Genomic DNA, 17895 nt, shown 5'->3' on the forward strand with positions numbered 1-17895 from the left:
CTCTAATGCAGCACATGGTATCTGCCTCAGACTCCCTAGAAATTCAGACCTTTTCCCTTTCTCTCCTATGTGTCGCCTCTTATTCAGTCCTAATCCCAAAACTGAGAGACGTCGTCTTTCCTGTTCACTCAGCCATTTGTAATGTATAATAATTCAACAAGTTGTTCAAAGCTACGTCTTGTTGTTCTATGATGCTGATTCTTAGTCTGTTTACCAGAAATTCTTGGGAAAAACTGTCCATTTTTACCCAAAGATGAGTCATAGACAGCAGAGGGCTCGATACAGCTTTATGTTAAGCAGCCTTCGGCATAGGTAATATCAGAAAGCAGAGTGATTTTTCTGCAGTTGTAATTGGAATCTCTTGCTTTGCCCATGAAACGTGCAACCTGGGAGGAATCTTGCTGGATGTCAAAGAAAGCGAGTCCTGGTAGGCAGCCGGCATAGCAATAATGAGCCAGAGTCATGGCAGTGACGCATCTGCGTGTTCAGGGGAGGTGACGCAGCGCTCTGCTCTGCTGGCATGCTCGCTTGCAGCTCACGGTTGTGTCTCTAAGCCAGAAGGGGTTTCTCTTGATTTGCCAGTAAACCTGGCTGTCTTCCCTCATGTTATCTATGTTCTGCCTTCCATTGCATTTTTTATATTGTAACTGCATGTCAACATTTTTTATTTTGTATATTTCTTTAATGTACAAAGCATTTCTTTGCTTTTTTTATTTTGCACGTGTATGTTGGTGGTGTCTGTCTCATTTTCATTCTAGTTTGCCATGAGCTTGACAGCTGAAAATTGAAATAAAGTCACTCTGATTAGCGTCACCAAGTGAAGATTTTTCAAATGCTTGTAAAAATCCATGTCCTATGGATTTACTTACTAGCTTTTTTGCTCATAGTCATCTAAATCAGGTTTTTACATTAAATATGTCTATTATAGTAAATTAGCTTGTCTTTTGAAAAAAAATGGTAAGTAAAAGCAGTTATGGCATAGAAATGAATGCTAGTTTGGTTCAACATGCGAATTCCCTTTTAGTCTTTTGCCAAAATTGAAAATATTTGTGTTTAAAATGATACTTTTTAAAAACAAAGTGAAAAAGGTGTATATTACTTAATGAAGAAAAACCCAGTTTTTGCAATTCTGAGCAAAAAGGTAATTATTTATCAGACTGTCTAGAAATACTCAGCATTTCCATGGTGCCTTGCTTTTTTCTCTTTTTTTCTTTTTAAATCTGCAGTTAGAACATGTGTGGATGCTTCAGTCGGAAACTGCGGAAGGTAGTTTCTCTTTCTTTGTCCCAGAGCCAAACTCCATGAGCTCCATCACACAAGTTTTGCTGATACATTAGAAATTTTCTTTGCTTGAAACTCTTGTTGGGCTAGACTGTAGTTCCAAGACATACAGAGTGTGAGAGGAAGGATTGTTGATCACAGCATTTTTGCTGTGACCGTATCTGTGTTATTTGCAAGGTTCATGCATGTAGAATACCCGCCGATGATGGTAAATTCTCCAGGAGTGGCACGACTGTAGCACCAGCTGCAAATTGTCAGAGTTCAGCAGCTATTAGGTAGAGAGACGTGTGAGATTTAAGAGGCAGAACCAGAAGATGACTTACACGTGTACTAGCTTCTGTATGTCTGCCGTGGTCCAGGTGTGGAGGCAGTGGGACGGTGGAAACTGTTCTGAGGTGAGCATAAGAAGTTGTTGAGCTAGGCACGTTCAGAGTGGATTTGAATTGAAGTACCCAAATCTCCCTGTAGAGCTTGTAGACCCAGATGCTTTTGTGAATTTCATGACATAATAGTGAAATATTAGACAAAAATGATCTAATTTTGCAGCATCTGGTGTCATGCAGCTATACTGCAGGTGTTAAGTAATTCGCAGCATAAATTCCAAAGGTTTTATTTAGCTACAATTATTTGTGGCATTCCTTAAGCAGAATGAATGGACATCACCCAGGAGCTCCTTTTTAAAAATTAAATATTTAAATCAGCTTTTAGAAGAGCCTTTGAGGGTCACAGCAGTCAGCTCTTCAGCAATGAGAAACATTTACTTTTCCATTCTGGACACCTTTACTCTGTTGGAAACTTTGGGAAATGTAGTTTTATTTTGTCTGGGATTAATGCAACCTTTGTTCTCCTGCTGATTTTTTTAATACCTTTAGTTAACAAAATTATGCTACTAGACCTGGAAAGAAACTGCATTTTTGGCAAGAGTGTATTTTTAACCCAACCCAAGGCAGTTCTGTCCCATCGAGATGTTTGGATGCTACAGGAATTCTGCATCTCTACAAAGTATTCTAAACTTGGCAAGAAGTTGAGCATGTATAAGCTTATTGACCTTTTTTCAGGTTTTCTGGTTTCGTTAGTTAGGGTCAGATGTGAGCCTGGACATCTCTCTGGTACGTTAATCATAGCTTGACAGAGTTGAGTTCTAGGCAGGAGCAGAGATTGCATCAGTAGAGAGCTTTTTCACAGCAACATATCATTACTCGTCTCCCTTCCAGATTCTTTCTCCTCGGTTCCAGCTACAAACTGCAGGAAACCTTCATTTTAAGAGTCAGGGCAAATTGACAAGCAGTTGCCTCCTCTGAGTAGCATCAGTAGTATCCCGGTTTATGATGGGTTTCCTTTTAATGTGAAGCCAGATAGAAAGTATGAAATAACAAATGCCTGCTGGGATGCCAGTAACTGGGAAAGGTTTTGCTTCAGGTGAATCTCGTTCCTCTAACCTATGTGAGCAATACAGACCTGTGAAAGGTTGGAACATTTTGTATGTGTAAATTCACTCATTTTATCTTCCCTGGTAAGTACCAGCAGTGTGTGCTAGCTGCCGTAGGATCCTACAGCATCACAGGCATCATGTCCTTGCTTCCCATTTCGCATTGAAGGTTTTTCTCTGACCAACTGCAGTGAAGTCTGGCTGATAATGTCTATCCAGAAGCAATTCCTCCTGTGGTGGAGAGCTTTAATTCCTCCTGGAAACAAAGGGTGTTTGTTCAGCCTTTTGCCTTTTTGTCAGAATAGATCCTTGTGCTGTATTGAGTGAATGGGTATTGTTTTGTCTTGTGAGGGCTTCGTTTTTCTTCTAATCATGGCCACACAAAACTAGAAGAAGTACAAGCAGTTCTCAAAACACAGCATGGTGCTATTTGTAAGAAAGTTGGATTCGAAATTTAATTAGAATTACTTACATTATGCTTTTAATCTGCAATATAGTGGCTACTCAAGTGCAATTAAGAGTAATAGGCTTGCTTCTCCTCTGTGTAACACAAGACATTCTTTATCTGAAGATTGTTGTAGGCAATCTGGAAACTAAATATAGTGCTCCTCAAGTGGGCTTTGAAAAGTCACAGATCATTTTTTGATGATAAATCTTCATTTCACTTGCTCATTACCTTTATATTGTATGGGCAATAGCATTAATTTCATGCTGATAATCAATTCCATGTGTCGAATATTAATAGAAAACTTTATAGGTGGTGATATTAAAGAATTAAAAGGACTTCTACTCTGTTCGTTATTATTTACTCAAGAGCAATTGAAGAATTCCCTTAGACTGCTGTCTGTGCACTAGATTAAGCGCAACACAATTTTGAGCATTTACCCTTTCCATCTTAAAAAAAAATCAGGTTTATTCTTAATTATGATGCTAAGACCTAAATTGCTGTTTCATAGTTTTGTCTAAACCATTTTAATTTTCTGGCATAGAATGTGAAAATAGAGAACTTGGTAGATACAATTGCATTTGTCATACATAGGAATGGCTCCAAGAAAATGAATTAAAACAGCAACAAAAAAAACCAACAGTAAGATCAAAACCTCAAAGCCTGTGGCAAAATAATAATAGATAGCAAAAATAATTTGACTTCCCCCCCTGCTGAGCAAATGTGTAATTTTAATAATAATGTTGTTACAATAAATTAGTAATAGAAGCTTCAGGCCAATTTCTAGTGAGTCCCAAGTGCATAGAGAAAGTCCAGAAGTAGAATGGGAACTGTTGGGCTGCTTACGCTGATACGTGAAATAAGAGAGTCTCTGTGTAGCTGGTCTCTGTGGGTCTCCAAGCCAACAGAGAAGGTGACTGGGCAGGACTGCTTGCATGGGAACACAAAGCAAACCAAAGGCAGCCTTCACCCCTCTCCCATCGCTGTGTTCCACCGGGTGCACTGGCTCTCTGGCTTTTGGGGATTGGGGATTTCTTCTCATTCATTTGCAATGGAAAGCAAGAAAAGATCCCAAATATTCACTAGCCTCTCTCATGCAATAATTCAAATGTCCAGAGCAAATCTAAAGAAAAACATATTTTGTGTTGTAGATATGTATTTCTTTTCTTGCTAGTAATATTTCTAATTACATTATCTTTTCACCTCTCTCCAGAAAGAATGGCAATATGCATCTTTATGTAGTCTCACAGAAGCATACTAACGTTTCTTTTTCATTTTTTTGACTTCTAGGCGAGGATATGCACAGCAAGAGGTAAGGCTGTCTCTCAATTACATTTAAAATTTTAATTACACCAACATACTTTTCCCATAGAGCCTGTGTTGTGAAACTCATTGTTGCTGGATGAGGCTGGGAATATAAAGTGGCTCAAAAAGTTCATGAGGCGTAGATATACCGGGAGCTAGTAACCATCAAGCACAAACATAACCTCCAGGCTAGGAGATTGCTGCTTGACAAGCTATCAAAACCAATCGCTCAGGGAATTCCATCCCTGCTCGCTGTGTTTTCTTCTGTTGCACCTAATCATCTATGACTGGCCACTGTCACGGGCCTGGTACTGACTACACAGACCTTCTCTGCTACTCAGTGTTGCATCTTTTTCTGTAACAATGAATAACAGAGAGAGTTGCCTTCAGAAATCTGAATAAACTCATTTAGTAATTTGAAAGCCCTCAAAAATACATTTCTGTCATAAAGGCTGATATTTACTGCTAAGAGCTGGATCAGCTTTATTCATCTTAAGATGTGTTCTGGACCCTAGTTCTCCTTACTCAGTAGTGTTTCACATATTGCAGGCTTTCTCTTGTTCTGCTGTGATCTCTCCTCCCTTTGCAAGGCTGCATCTCTTAATTTAGAAGCAGAACTTCCCCATCTCTCAGGGTTTGGTTTTGGCCAAGAACCTTGGCTGAGAGAGCGTCACTGAGTTTTGGGAGGAGTGTGGGGACAAGGCTACTGACTTTCCGAAGTGAATCTGATTCTAATTAACAAAACAGTGATGCTCATCAGCCTGTCATTTGCAGAAAACTGGAGTTGCAGAGTTATTAACAAAGTGACTACCAAAAATGACCCAGGTGAGACACCTGAGAGGAGCCATAGCATCTGGATGGTCCTCTCCGTGCAGCCTCGCAGGGTCTTTCCCCTCCCATCAGCACGATTTTCTCACTGCTTGCTGCATGCAGAAAGAAATAGCACATAAGCTGTACCCCTGCTTAGGGATATGATTTAGTAGTGGATGGGTATAGTTGGAGTTGATGACCTCAAAGTTCTTTTCCCACCTAGGGATTCTCTGAGAAAACAAGTGAGATAATGCTTCGCTTTCTTATTGGTATTGTGAGTGAAAGCCTATTTGTGGTGACAAGCTACTCAGTTAAAAGCCAGAGAAGTATATAAATAAAGATAGAGAATTAAAGTGATGGTATTGCAATAGAAGCTTGGGTTAGAAATAAATCACTTCAGGTTTTTCATAGCTGCATCGCAGACTTTAGTGCAGATGCCCACAGTTCTGCTTTCTACCTACTGTGGGTAATTTTTTGTCTGCCGTTGTCTCCCTGCTGTCTCCAGAATACACCACAGCATCGTTCTGGGCTCTGAGACAAGTTTGTAAGGTAAATCATTTAGAGAATCACCACAAAAATGGAATTTGATTTTATATTAGGCAAAAGAAATAGCAGACTGCAAAGTGATTGTACTATGTAAGGTGCTTAGCAGTGTTCTGCTTCTCCCTGCCTGTGGCAGCCGTACAAAAGGCCCTGAAGGACCTGTGTTTTCAGAATTTCTTTCCAACCTTAACTCAAACATGTGTAACTCGCACTTTAATTGTTGCTGCCTAATTAACCCCCTTCTAATTTTCTTTTGTAGCAGCAGCAGTTGTTGAGACCTTCTCTTCTCAGACCAGAGGTACCATTATTTTTCATTTCTTAATTGTTCTATAACTTTTAAAATGCCTTGTACATAATTTCCTAATAAAAACTGGTCTGTCTTAGGTATTTTTGCCCATGACTCTCTTAGATGAAAAGGGATGTCCTGACATTGTTACTCCATTTATGTTATTTTAATTTACTACCTTAAATTTACTGCATCTTAGTATTTTCCCCTTGAGCATCTTTCATTTGCTCCCATGGACTTCATCATGCGGGCTGAAAGCTTTCCTGCTTTTGTGTCCAGATTCGCAGACAGGATCGTTTCCTCGCTGTCCAACCACAATCTATTTTTGCAGATGTCAGGCAGCCGGGTAATTGATTATTGTACCTAGGGATGAACGAAGTTGGGCTGCCAAGGTGATGGCAGCGTTAGTGCCCTGCTGTGAAGCGGATTGTAAACCCAGTACTGTCTACTTCAAATCTTTTAAACCCAATATCGTTTCCAGACTAATCTGTAGGGCAAAGGCAGCTTTTGTGAGCCGTTGCTACCAGTGGTATTGTTGTGGTATGGGGTGGTGATCGTTGCTGGGGTCACTATAAGTAATTACAGTGAGACGCTCTGACACAACTTTAATATTGGGCAGGAGAAAAAGCTCTAGGAAGCTGTGTGCTCTAGGTGACTTGTAGTCCCTTGCCAAAACCCAAGCCCCGGTGCTCTATGTCAATAGTGCAGTTCACAGGTACTCTACAGAGCAGCCTAATATCAAACAGTTGGTGAAAGGAGCTTAAGGACATGAGGGTGCTTTTGCAGGATACAGAGAAGTACTCAGCTTAGTCCGGTGCTGCTCATGATTGTTGATGGTTGAGAAAACATCTTAAATAAAGTCCTGGTAAACAGTGTAAATAAAACAGCCCAAATCTATCAATGCAGCTTTTTCCACTGAGGGAGGCACGAGAAAGGACAGTGGGTTTGCAGTGAGTCTGGATTAGTGGATGAGGTTTGTGAACAGTGTCAGTGAGATGGGGTCCCACACTAAAGCAGCAGCATCCACATTCAGCTGATTTACAATGATCGCTCCTGGGGAACAGACCAAGAAAGGGGTCATTTAAAGCTCCTATTGGCTTCTCATTGTGGTTCTTGACAGTCATCAATGTTCCTCAAAATATTATCATTTTTTGTTTGTTTGCACTTTAAGATACTGTTCATTGTGCCTTTTTCATCAGTCATTACTGCGTGGAACTGTCTGCATTCAATTAGTGTTTCTCTTTTGGCAGGAGTTAAGCATGGAGTCTGGAATCGATCCAGGACAGGAATACTATGGGCAAGATTACTACAGTTATGAGCATGGGTATATTTTCATTTTTCCTGTGTATTTCAGAAGAAAGTGCTGCTTTTCCAGATTGGTGATGTTCATTATTACAATGTCAGATCTGGAGACTTTGCCTCACCTCAGGATTACTTTAATCTTTGTGTCCACAAAGACGTGTGCTGGCAACAAAACTCTTTAAAGTTGAAGGGGCGTTGTATGTATAACACCCTACTTCTTAAGGAATCTAATTATTATGCTGTAGAGCGTAGACCCCATTTATTATGCTGGTTTGATTTTCACTTTTTTATCTGCTGTCTTGGAAATTAATTTCCATCATTTCCTCCCCTTCCATAGCTCAGTGACAGATACTTTCTGCTCACAATTTCCAGCCAGCATCTGGCCTTTCATATTTACCTAGAAAAACATTATCTTACCTTGTTCTGATAATGCCCATCTGACTACAAGGACTTCAAGGATTGTTGCTGTTCTCACCAGCTTGCAGGGATTCTCCAGAATGGATCTCGAGAAGCCTGCTCTTTCATCCCCCAATTTATAATAAGATTCCCCCAAAAAGTAGATGACTAGGAAGGGCATCTGGGGGATTCTTGACTGATCCCAGAGACCTGGCAATTTGATCACCCTCCAGCTGTGAAGCACCAATTGCAATAGGAAGAGATTTTGGATTGTGTTACCACTAAGGAAAAAAAAGTAAAAGAATTTTTTTCAAAGGTAGAGAGAAAGGAGAGCAAAGACCTTCTTGTCCTTTCAGGATGCGAGGGTGTGCATTGTTGCTGCGTGTAGAGACACATGTTGGCACACGGGTGCACGTTATGAAGGGATGATGGTGTTTTTACCAGGTATGAACTGCCTCAGTATGGGAGCCGCCGCCGATTACTGCCTCCTTCGGGGATGTACGATGAGTACGGGGAAGTCGTGGTGGAGAATGACAGTGGCTATTACTATAGTCCACATGGATCAACAGCAGAAGAGGTAAGGATCTCTGATGTGTTGACTCCAGCTCTACAATAAGGTGAATGACCATTAAATTCTCTCAGATGTATTTTGTAATTGATTAGAATATTGTGTTCTGTATAGACCAAATAAGCGGCTCCTCCAATGCTAATCATTGTTTGCCCTTCTGGTGACTGATATAGTTTGTGTCGGCACCTCTTTCCTTTTTTCTAGGAATAAAAAGGAATTGCTAAGTTTCTTTTAATATCCACATCTATTTTTCCCTCAACGTAGATTCCTAGTTCAAAGAAAAAGCCACATAGCCTGAGGTAATTCCATTTTAAATTGTTAACAAAATGGGTTATTACTAATATTCAGGCTGTAACTGGTGATTTTCTACTGAGAAAAGCAGTCACCTAAACTCATTTATCATAAAGTTCACAACTGAATGTAAAGAAATTTTAAAATGTCAGTGGCAGCCAGAAGAAAGTTGACCTAAGTGTTCCTTTTTTTAATTTAATTTTGAGAACTACTAGCCTCCTAATCCATCACGTGACTAATCATTAAATGAGAAGAGATAAGATTTCTGAGCCAGTATTTTTCCCTGTTTTGGAGTAAGGTAGTTGTGCACTTGCAGCCTATTCTAGAAGTAAAACCTTCCCCATAACTTTGGTAGAAATCTATTTTAAAACGGGTAAGTTAGTTTTGATGCTGGGGGAAAAAAAAGTTGCATTTGTTCCTACTGACTTACTTCAGGGTATGAGTTTTCACAATAACTCTCTTTCAGATTGTAATCAAGTTCCATTTTGATAATTTGCAGGGGATGAGTCAAGGCAGAGGTCCTTCAAGCAGAGGTGTAAGCCAGAGAGCAGGGGCGCTAATAGAAGGTAGACCTTTAGGTGGTGGGATGGATCTAAGACATGGTTCTGGAAGAGCATATAGGGGAAAAAGGAAACTAAAAGCAGTGATGCATGTAAGTCGTGTAGCAGTCAGTACTCACAAACCAGTAGGAAGAACTGAGTCCCCTCTTTCTCCATGGAAGAAAGCAAAGATATTCCCAATGATTCTGCAGAAAGTGAAAAGCGGAAGGAAAGATTCCAGTTATGCCAAGTTGATGTCAGCTCGACAAGTGGATGGTGAGAAAAGCATGATTATCAGGGGAAGTTATTTCCAGAAGTCAACAGATGACAGACCTTCGATGAGAAAACTAAATCATGTGTTAAAGCGCATTAGTGTCTCAAGAAAATTTCAAGAGCCTGTTAGCAAAGATGCAAGAGGAAAAGGTGAGGAAGAATCTGAAAGAGATGAAGTGAAACCAGGAGTTTCAATAAGTATCACAGCAGAGAGTGAACATGATGATAGTGATTATGAGAAGAAGAAAAAGAAGAGAAGAAAATACACCTCCTCAGACGAATCGTCTGTGAAGAGTAGTAGCTCTGGCTCAGAGTCGGAAGATAAAGACTACTTGAAAGTAACCCTGGACCAAGATGAAGCCACTGAAAGTACTGTGGACTCAGATGAAGAAACTGGGCATGATTTTGGGGATTCTGATGATGACTCTGCATCCAGCTCTAGCACCGATTCAGAGGAGGATTCATCTGAAGAGGACGATGATGAGGAAGACTCTGACAGTGATGAAGATGGTAGCTTATCAAGGAGCTCATCTACACAAAGTTCGTACAGCAAATCAGGGACCAGTGAGTCCGGTAGTAGAAGAAGCAGTAAAAGTTCCAGTAGAGAAAGTAGGGGGGGTAGCTGTCGTGGCAAAGCAAGGCGGTCCAGCCAGAAATCAAGCATTAGCTCTAATGCATCAGGTAGTGACAGGGATATGAGCAGTAGGAAAACTTCAGGATCCAGCTATAAGAGCAAAACCTCCACCACCAGCCTCGAAATAGAAGACACAATAGAAGAGGTGTCAGAAGAAGATGAACAAGCAGATGGAGAGCAAGTCAGCACAAGCCCTGATAAGACAGCAGACAAATCAAATAAGGCAGTTTCTGAAACATCTGCCAAAGCAAAATCTGCTGCTACTGGAGAAAACAAGGGAGAAAAATCAGCTATTAGTGGTGAGGATAGCGTGGATGAAAGCACAGAAGAGGTTGATACGGATGCTAGTGACAGGGAGGAAACTATCAGTAAGAATGAATCTTCTTGCCTAGAAAGTGAAATCAGCATTACCTCCAAAGGTACAGAAGGGACAAAAAGCACGACTAGTGCCACTTCTGGTAAAACTACTTCCCCTGATACTGAGAATCCAAGTTCTGACACCAATGTGAAAAGGAAAAAAACAGGAAAAAAGGTGTCTGTGGTAAACAGTCAGTCACAGTCAGATGAGACGCTGGACACTGCTGTTGCGGAGTCGGAGACTGCTGGTGATTCTACATCCTTTTGAAAAGGAGTGACAGTAGGTGGACGCTTTGCAGTGAGGAGTGATCTTGTTTGCTGTGCCTTCTGTGTGGTCTTTCCTAAGCAATACTCACTTGACTAGAGACAGCCAAACAGAAAATGTCAAAGCTTACTGCTTTGGCATTTGAGCCCTGTGTGCTGTCTTAAGGACAGAAGTAGAGAAAACCAAACTGATAGAGTTCCTCTGAGAGACTGCTCAGGTGTACTTACTGGTTGATATGGAAACACTCAATTTCTTCAAGCAGTGGTGGGAAGGAGTACTTCTTTTTCGCTGCTAACATCGGTAACGTAGTTAAAAAGGCATCGTGTTGATTCTTAGATTTATTCTTAGATTCAGTCTTTCTTGCATTAAACGCATTGTGAAGCATTGCACGTTGCTTTGACCATGATAGACAGCTTGATGAACCTGATGGTGCAAGCCTGTTAAAGGCCCTGTGTTCCTCCAGGTTGAGTCTGTCACAAAACAGAGCACTGCAGGAAGGAAAAGGGGCAAAACACGGAAATCTGTCAAGAAGGGCAAAAGATGGAAATCTGTGAAGAACAGGGACTGTGATGAGGATGAAAAGACTTAGACATCATGCATGGCTTATCCTTATGTTCCCCTACCATACGGCATTTGCTAGTCTTCAAATGAGTTCTCTGCTGCAAACATTAGCTCTGTTTGCAGGGAGGACAACTGAAACAGCAGCAAAGCAGCACTCCTGAAAACTGCAGAGTGTTACTGACAGCAGGGATTAAACTGTTTCTGGATCATAAGATTCAGGTTTCAGGTATCAGAGATGTACAAGACAAGAATATAGAGGCAGGAGTACAAAGTGACCTGGTCAAGAAAGGAAATGGATTACAGATTCCAACTTCTGCCCTTCCCACCTAACAGTACAGTGATTTTTTTTCTTTATACATGTTTAAAAGTTTGAGATGTGTTACAGCAAAGTATTGCTGAAGGTAACCATAAGCTATGTTCTATAGCTTGGTATCTGCCTTTTCAAATTCAATAACCTGGAATGTCAGCTGTCATTCAAGAGAGAAATCTTGTAGCCCTTTCCAAGTGGAACTGTGCTAATGAATAGCGTGATTGTGTAGGAAGGACTTATGTTTCTATGCACACAACTGGCTTTTCATGTCAAAGCAACTTCTGCATGACGTGCTTCCTTATGGAGCTCTCATCCGTCCTCTCAGCACGGAGTATGCAAGCTTTGTATACCCACACCTTATCTGTGCTGTTTGCCTTGTATCAAAAGCCACAGACCTGTTTCGCAACCACTAGATTCAACCAGATAAGCTATACGAAGCCAATAATAAAATAAAAGCTTTGAGCCACTATTGGAGTATTTCAAAACTAGAACAAATTCTGATGCGTGCACCGTCACTCTGCCAGGAAGCCTCTGTTAGACAAGAGAGAGAAATATCTGAATTTTCGAGATGCTTGAGCCTGCCGTGGATTTTCACTGGCTGGACAAGTGGTGGTGTAAAACGTGATACTAACTTTTCAACTCCTGTCTTTAATTCCAGTTGAAATGGGAACTAGATTTATAAGCACTTACCCACTTATTTGTATTCCCATATAGCCTAAAGTCGTAGCTGCATATGGGATTTTAACGTAAAACCCAGTTAAACTATCTGGTCTTTTCATCCACCTGACTATATCTGTGCAAAGAAAACGATGTGTCTTTATCAGGAACAAAAGAATAAGCCTCTAAGTAATTTGTACAAAGTGCAACTTCTCAAAAGCTTGTGAGTAAATCACCACAGAAGCAGAGAATCATTTAGGTCAGAAAAAACCTTCAAGGTCATCGGGTTAAACTGTAAAGCTAGTGCAATTACCTGAAGCAAATCACCTGTTTATACCTCACATGTTTTTCTTCCTCTAAAAACTGACTTTTCCTGTGTGCATGTGTATGTCTTGCAGTGAGAATTAACTGTGATGGTTTCTGCTGCCCTTAGTGATATAACCCTCTTTTCATTATTAATTCAAGAATGCCAGTAGCTTGTTTCAGGATAGTGCAAGGAGGTATTTATTATAAGAAGATCAATTATAAACTAAAATAAATAATGACTTTTATGTAATCATGGTTAGTGCAAAGTCTCGGCGACATGAAAATTGTTTGCATTAACTCTTTAGGAAACATATAAATATTTTACTTTAAATAAATAAAAAATAGAGATAAAAATGAATTATATAAACTGTATGAAATCAAAAGCCTCATTTCCCTGCTATATTCCATTTAATAGCAAAGCATCTCCACTGACACCATTAGACTGAAACTGGCACGAAGCCCTACATCAAGCTTTTCTGCTTGTAACTGTGCAATTTTGCTAATGTTGTGCCTGAGAATTTCCTTTGCGTAGGTCACGAGATTTTTCTCTGCTTGACAAGTTGTGCATATAAAACAGACCTGCTTAACACCATTTCTGCACAGAATTTACAATGTAGTAGTACTCTGGAAGAAAATTTCTAAGGCCTTCCTAGCATTTGCCCATCAGTACAGTAGTTTCTCAGAATTCTTACTTACATGATGGCTTCATCATAGAATCATAGAATAGTTTGGGTTGGAGGAGACCTTAAAGCCCATCCAGTTCCAACCCCCCTGCCATGGGCAGGGACACCTCCCACTGGATCAGGTGCCCAAGGCCCATCCAACCTGGCCTTGAACCCCTCCAGGGATGGGGCAGCCACAGCTTCCCTGGACAAACCTGTTCCAGCATCTCACCACCCTCACGGTGAAGAAATTCCTCCTCATGTCCAGTCTAGACCTATCCCTCTCCAGTTTATACCCATCACCCCTCGTCCTGTCACCCCACGCCTTTGTGAACAGTCCCTCATCATCATCAATTTGTCACTAATTTCCAGACCTGAAGAAAAACATCATAGTTTTCCTACGCTCTCTCTGACTTGCTTTATGTAGTTCACGAACTAAAATGATTTTATTCTTCTAACTTTGTTGTACAAAGAATTGTATGTCCAAGCATGAGGTGTATGTAATATTGGCACACAGCGCTAATCAAAACAATTAAGAAATATCTGTTTACAACCTAAAAGGAAGGGCACAAAGGACCAAGTTAATAAAAATTCATATATGTCTAGATAATAGACGAGATAAATAACAGATAGAAAAAGGGCAGGAAGCTGTAAGTAATTGTGCTGAGATTTAATGATGTTTCTATTTATTGTCAAACAGTGGGCCAGAAAGAAAAGGATCAAGCTTATCGTTGACCCAGAGTATGAGACCAGCTCCACTGGAGAAGACAGTGCTCCTGATTCCAGCCAGAAGAATCGTCTTAATAACCCAAATATTCAAAACAACGTCAATGGTAACATCTACATTGCGCAGAATGGCTCTGTTGTCAGAACCCGTCGCGTTTGCCTTGGTAATAATCTAAAAGTCACATCTCCAGTGAGGCTGGGGAAACAATTCAAGAAACTGGACAAGCTTGCGGTGACACATGAGGAGAATGTCCCACTGAACACATTGTCGAAGGGACCATCCTCTAGTGATAAAATGAACACAAGACCTTGCAGTGTCTCGTTTGCTTCCACTACTGCAGGGGCTGAAAATATAGTAACAAAGCCAGGGGTCTCCAAAATGAAAAGCACAGAAGAGCAAGAGTCAGTTGTTGATAATGAGGATGTCAAAGAGCCCTTGGAGTTGCACAGTGAACATACACAGTCAGATGAAGAGGAGCTCTGGATGGGCCCTTGGAACAACCTTCACATACCAATGACAAAACTGTGATTTTATTTTTTTTTTATTTTAATTTTTACTTCAGTTTATAATAAACTGCGCTTTTTATTGTCACCAAGGAAAAATGTATGAAATTTGTATTGTGCACACATGTTGTATACTACAAACGACACGCTTTAAAGTTTAAAAACAAAATTTGCACTCACATTTGTACCAATTAACTGTCCTCCCCAAGAACTATTTTGACAGCCTCCCATTTCACTAAACGACATTTCATTTAAATTAACTAGTTATTTTGGATCTTGATTTATTGTTTAATAAACAGTAAACAACTAATAAATGCACAGCAACATTTGGTTAACTTTTCAGACAGTTCTATACATGCCTAGCTTGTTTTTCTGTATGGTACTTGTGGCTATACTGTTTAGATTTGGGAAATGTCTATTTATGTTCAAGATTTATATCCAGAGCTCTTGATTCTGAAATCAGAGTAATAAATTAAAAATAAATCCATGAAAGTCAATGGAGCAAATCCTCGGCTGGCTTAAATCTGAGTAACGATACCAAAGTCAATACTTACATACCAGTTTCTGCAAACAGAGGATCTCACTCTGCACGCAGCTAGCAAACTCTGGTAAGAGTAGAATTGGAGTTTATAAGAGTATAGTGCTGTTACGCAGAGAAATGGAATAGAGGGTTAAATAAGATAAAAGTTGCAAAGAGGAAGGAAACGTGTAGCAATTAATCTTATTCAGTTACCGGGCCATGGTTTGTTCATTTTCTTTTGTAAATTAGGTCATTCCAGTCTTCTTTTCTAGTCAATTTTTCACCTTTTCATCTTTTCCCATCAATTCTGTTTTCTTCTTTACATGGTCTTTAGCTCTGGTTTTTATGCTCCATCAATAATTGTCATCCTATGGCTATATTCCTCCAAAAAACCAGGATGATACACGAGTCTGTGTGATAGAAATAGGCATTAAAGAGTAATTAATAGGAAGGGGATAGATACATTTTCAAGCCCAGCTAGCTGTTGGGTTAAATGGTACAATCACCATTCCACTGCAATAGCATTGAACATAAACCTGCTGAAAAGACAAATGGATCATGGTGAAGAGGATAAAAAGTGAATATTTTATGAGGCTAATATGCATAAATGGATCTGTGAAGGGCAAAGGGTGTGAGAACACACACAGAATTGTTTTCAAAAACTTTAAGTAAGCATTACTTGTAAAATGCACTCTATAAATTTTTGCACCTGCTTATATTTTGTATTTGAACCTCAAAGTCGTGAGTACGGTGTGTTGTGACTTGAATAGGCAGCTGAGAAATGCCACTGTTTGTAGTCACCAATACCTAAAAGATACTGGCAATACAGAGCAAAGTAATTTTATCCAATGTAATATAGAAAAGAAAAAAAAAGAAGATATGTTTTCGCTGACAAAAGTGTCACGTTGTATTACACAAACTTTTTTTCAGGAAAAGATCAAACTAGTTGTGCGCAATATGGATCCCTCCTGGGAGATGGGAAGAGTCAACAGATAAATGTGTGCAATTAGAAATGAAGTGATTGGCATTGTCATTCTTTCTCTGTTGCTACAGTTGGAAGTTTCAGATGGATGATGATGGCTGTTGGTTCTGCTCTGGCAGTGAATGGACTTCTGCTACTGTGATTGTGTTTGTTTTCCCCTTGCACAGGTTCTTCACCATGAGAGTCCTTCTCATGTTTGTCTTTAGCAGCTGTTTGCATGTAATGCTGATGTAAATGTGACATTTCTGTCAAATACCTCCTTTTCAAGCTGAGATTTCCAACCAAATATTTTGAGAGATGGTGCTTGTTTCAGGCACGGGAAATGCAATGTAGCCTACCATGCAAGTGGGAAAAAAACACCGAGATGACTGAGTATTTCTCCTAACACTTTTATCTTGGTGTATTTGCACTTGGTACCTATCAAAAAATAGCTGTTTGGAGTTCAGCTAGAGCTTGAACATAGAGATTAGAACGACAGAAGGAAAAAAAAAATCTATTCTTTGAAATAACTAGTAAAATCTTATATTTTAATCCTATTTAAGATACTGTTATTATTTCACTACATCATATTTATTGTAAAATCTGTCAGTTTGGTTCTTACTGAATACTTCTATAAGGTTGTATGCTTTTTAGAGAACTCCTAACTTCTCTCAGTTTTCTGAGGGGAAAAAGCATTGTTTATTTTTCTAGAATCTCATGGCTATACCAGCCTCTGTGAAGGACCTGACACCAGTGCTGAGCCACGCTGGGCATGTTTATTGAAGGCAACACCTCCAATATCATCTCTTGTGTGCTGTCCGAGCACTCAGAACTTCTCCCACAATGCAAAGCCCATGAGCTTCATTTTGTTGTTTTTTTTTTTAGCAGTGCATGGCTTTTATCTAAAACCTAACTCAGTTTTGGCTAAGTTGGTGGTGCCTTCCAGGCTTGAATCCTGTGGACAGAGAGAGACGGGCATCATGAAATCTTTCATGGTGCAGAGGATTTGGAGGGGGGATTTTTCCTTTTTTATTTCTGTGTGTGTAATACTGTAAATCAATGTGGAATTCAAATCTGTACTTCCTGGGGATGCCATACTGTAAATTAATACAGATTTTAGTCTGCGAGCAGGCAGTGGGTGCTGGAACTAACAGCAAAAATGGTCCAGACTGATACAGTACGAACCGGTCATGTACCCTTTTCCTTTGGGAAATGAAGTGTTAGCATGGTTTTGGTGGATACCGTAAGTAGAATTAAGTATCTGGGTCTTGGAGATATAATTTATAGCCATTTAACCAGTGACATTGGTAACGTTGATGCAAGGCATGATTATTTTCTGCTGGGTGGCAGAACAACTCACTGGCTGAGCAATCAAGGTGATTGTCATTGATCCTAACATTGATTTAATTTGTACACCCCTCCAAGCAGACACTAATAGTTTAGTGGTTTAGTATGGCATCTGGTGCATTTCCAGTCTGAGCAAGAGTCGAATGACCAGCTCTGTGGCTGCAGAAGGGCAGGGCAATGTGCACCGTGAGGCAGAACAAGGAATGTCAGGAGAAAATCAGAAACTTTTTTTTCCTTTAAGCATACACTACAGTGAACGAGACTGCAAGAAAACGCCCTACGGATCTGCTGGGAACCTGTTAGGAAGCTTACACTATTTCTACATTAACAGTAGGTAGTCCTTGCAGCCACGATTTGCTTGAACGGGTGTTGGGGAAGGACAGGGTGGTTGTGGTGGGTGCTGTGGGTGATGTCACAGTGCCAGCTCTGAGCATCCTCCAGGTTGAATCCTTCCAGAACCTGGTTAAGTAGCTGGAAAACTTGCACAGTCAGCAAAATGGAAGAGATTACAAAAAAAAAAAATCTGAATTTTTAGCAATGGAGAACAGCATTGATCTATTAAACAAATTTCAGCTAAGGTGGCGGAAAAGCACAGAGTAGGAACTGGGTATTTCGGT

At 40.1% G+C, this 17895-nt stretch overlaps 1 protein-coding gene across 5 annotated transcripts in view; it reads left to right on the top strand.

Annotated features, from left to right (window-relative positions):
• The window catches only part of PCDH15 (protocadherin related 15), a 599860-nt gene extending 584904 nt beyond the window's left edge, over nt 1-14956 (top strand). For 4 of the 5 annotated variants that reach the window (XM_069863953.1, XM_069863956.1, XM_069863954.1 and 1 more), the window contains 5 exons: nt 4446-4467; nt 6073-6111; nt 7350-7423; nt 8242-8374; nt 13921-14956. In XM_069863953.1, the coding sequence (XP_069720054.1) occupies nt 4446-4467; nt 6073-6111; nt 7350-7423; nt 8242-8374; nt 13921-14475 (823 nt within the window). In that variant the 3' untranslated portion in view covers nt 14476-14956. Of the gene's footprint in view, nt 1-4445; nt 4468-6072; nt 6112-7349; nt 7424-8241; nt 8375-9155; nt 10608-13920 lie in introns of all 5 variants that reach the window. The other variant, XM_069863958.1, reaches the window with a different exon arrangement.
• The last annotated feature ends 2939 nt before the right edge of the window (nt 14957-17895 follow it).

This window comes from Phaenicophaeus curvirostris, chromosome 9 (assembly GCF_032191515.1).
Source record: "Phaenicophaeus curvirostris isolate KB17595 chromosome 9, BPBGC_Pcur_1.0, whole genome shotgun sequence".
NCBI lineage: Eukaryota > Metazoa > Chordata > Aves > Cuculiformes > Cuculidae > Phaenicophaeus > Phaenicophaeus curvirostris.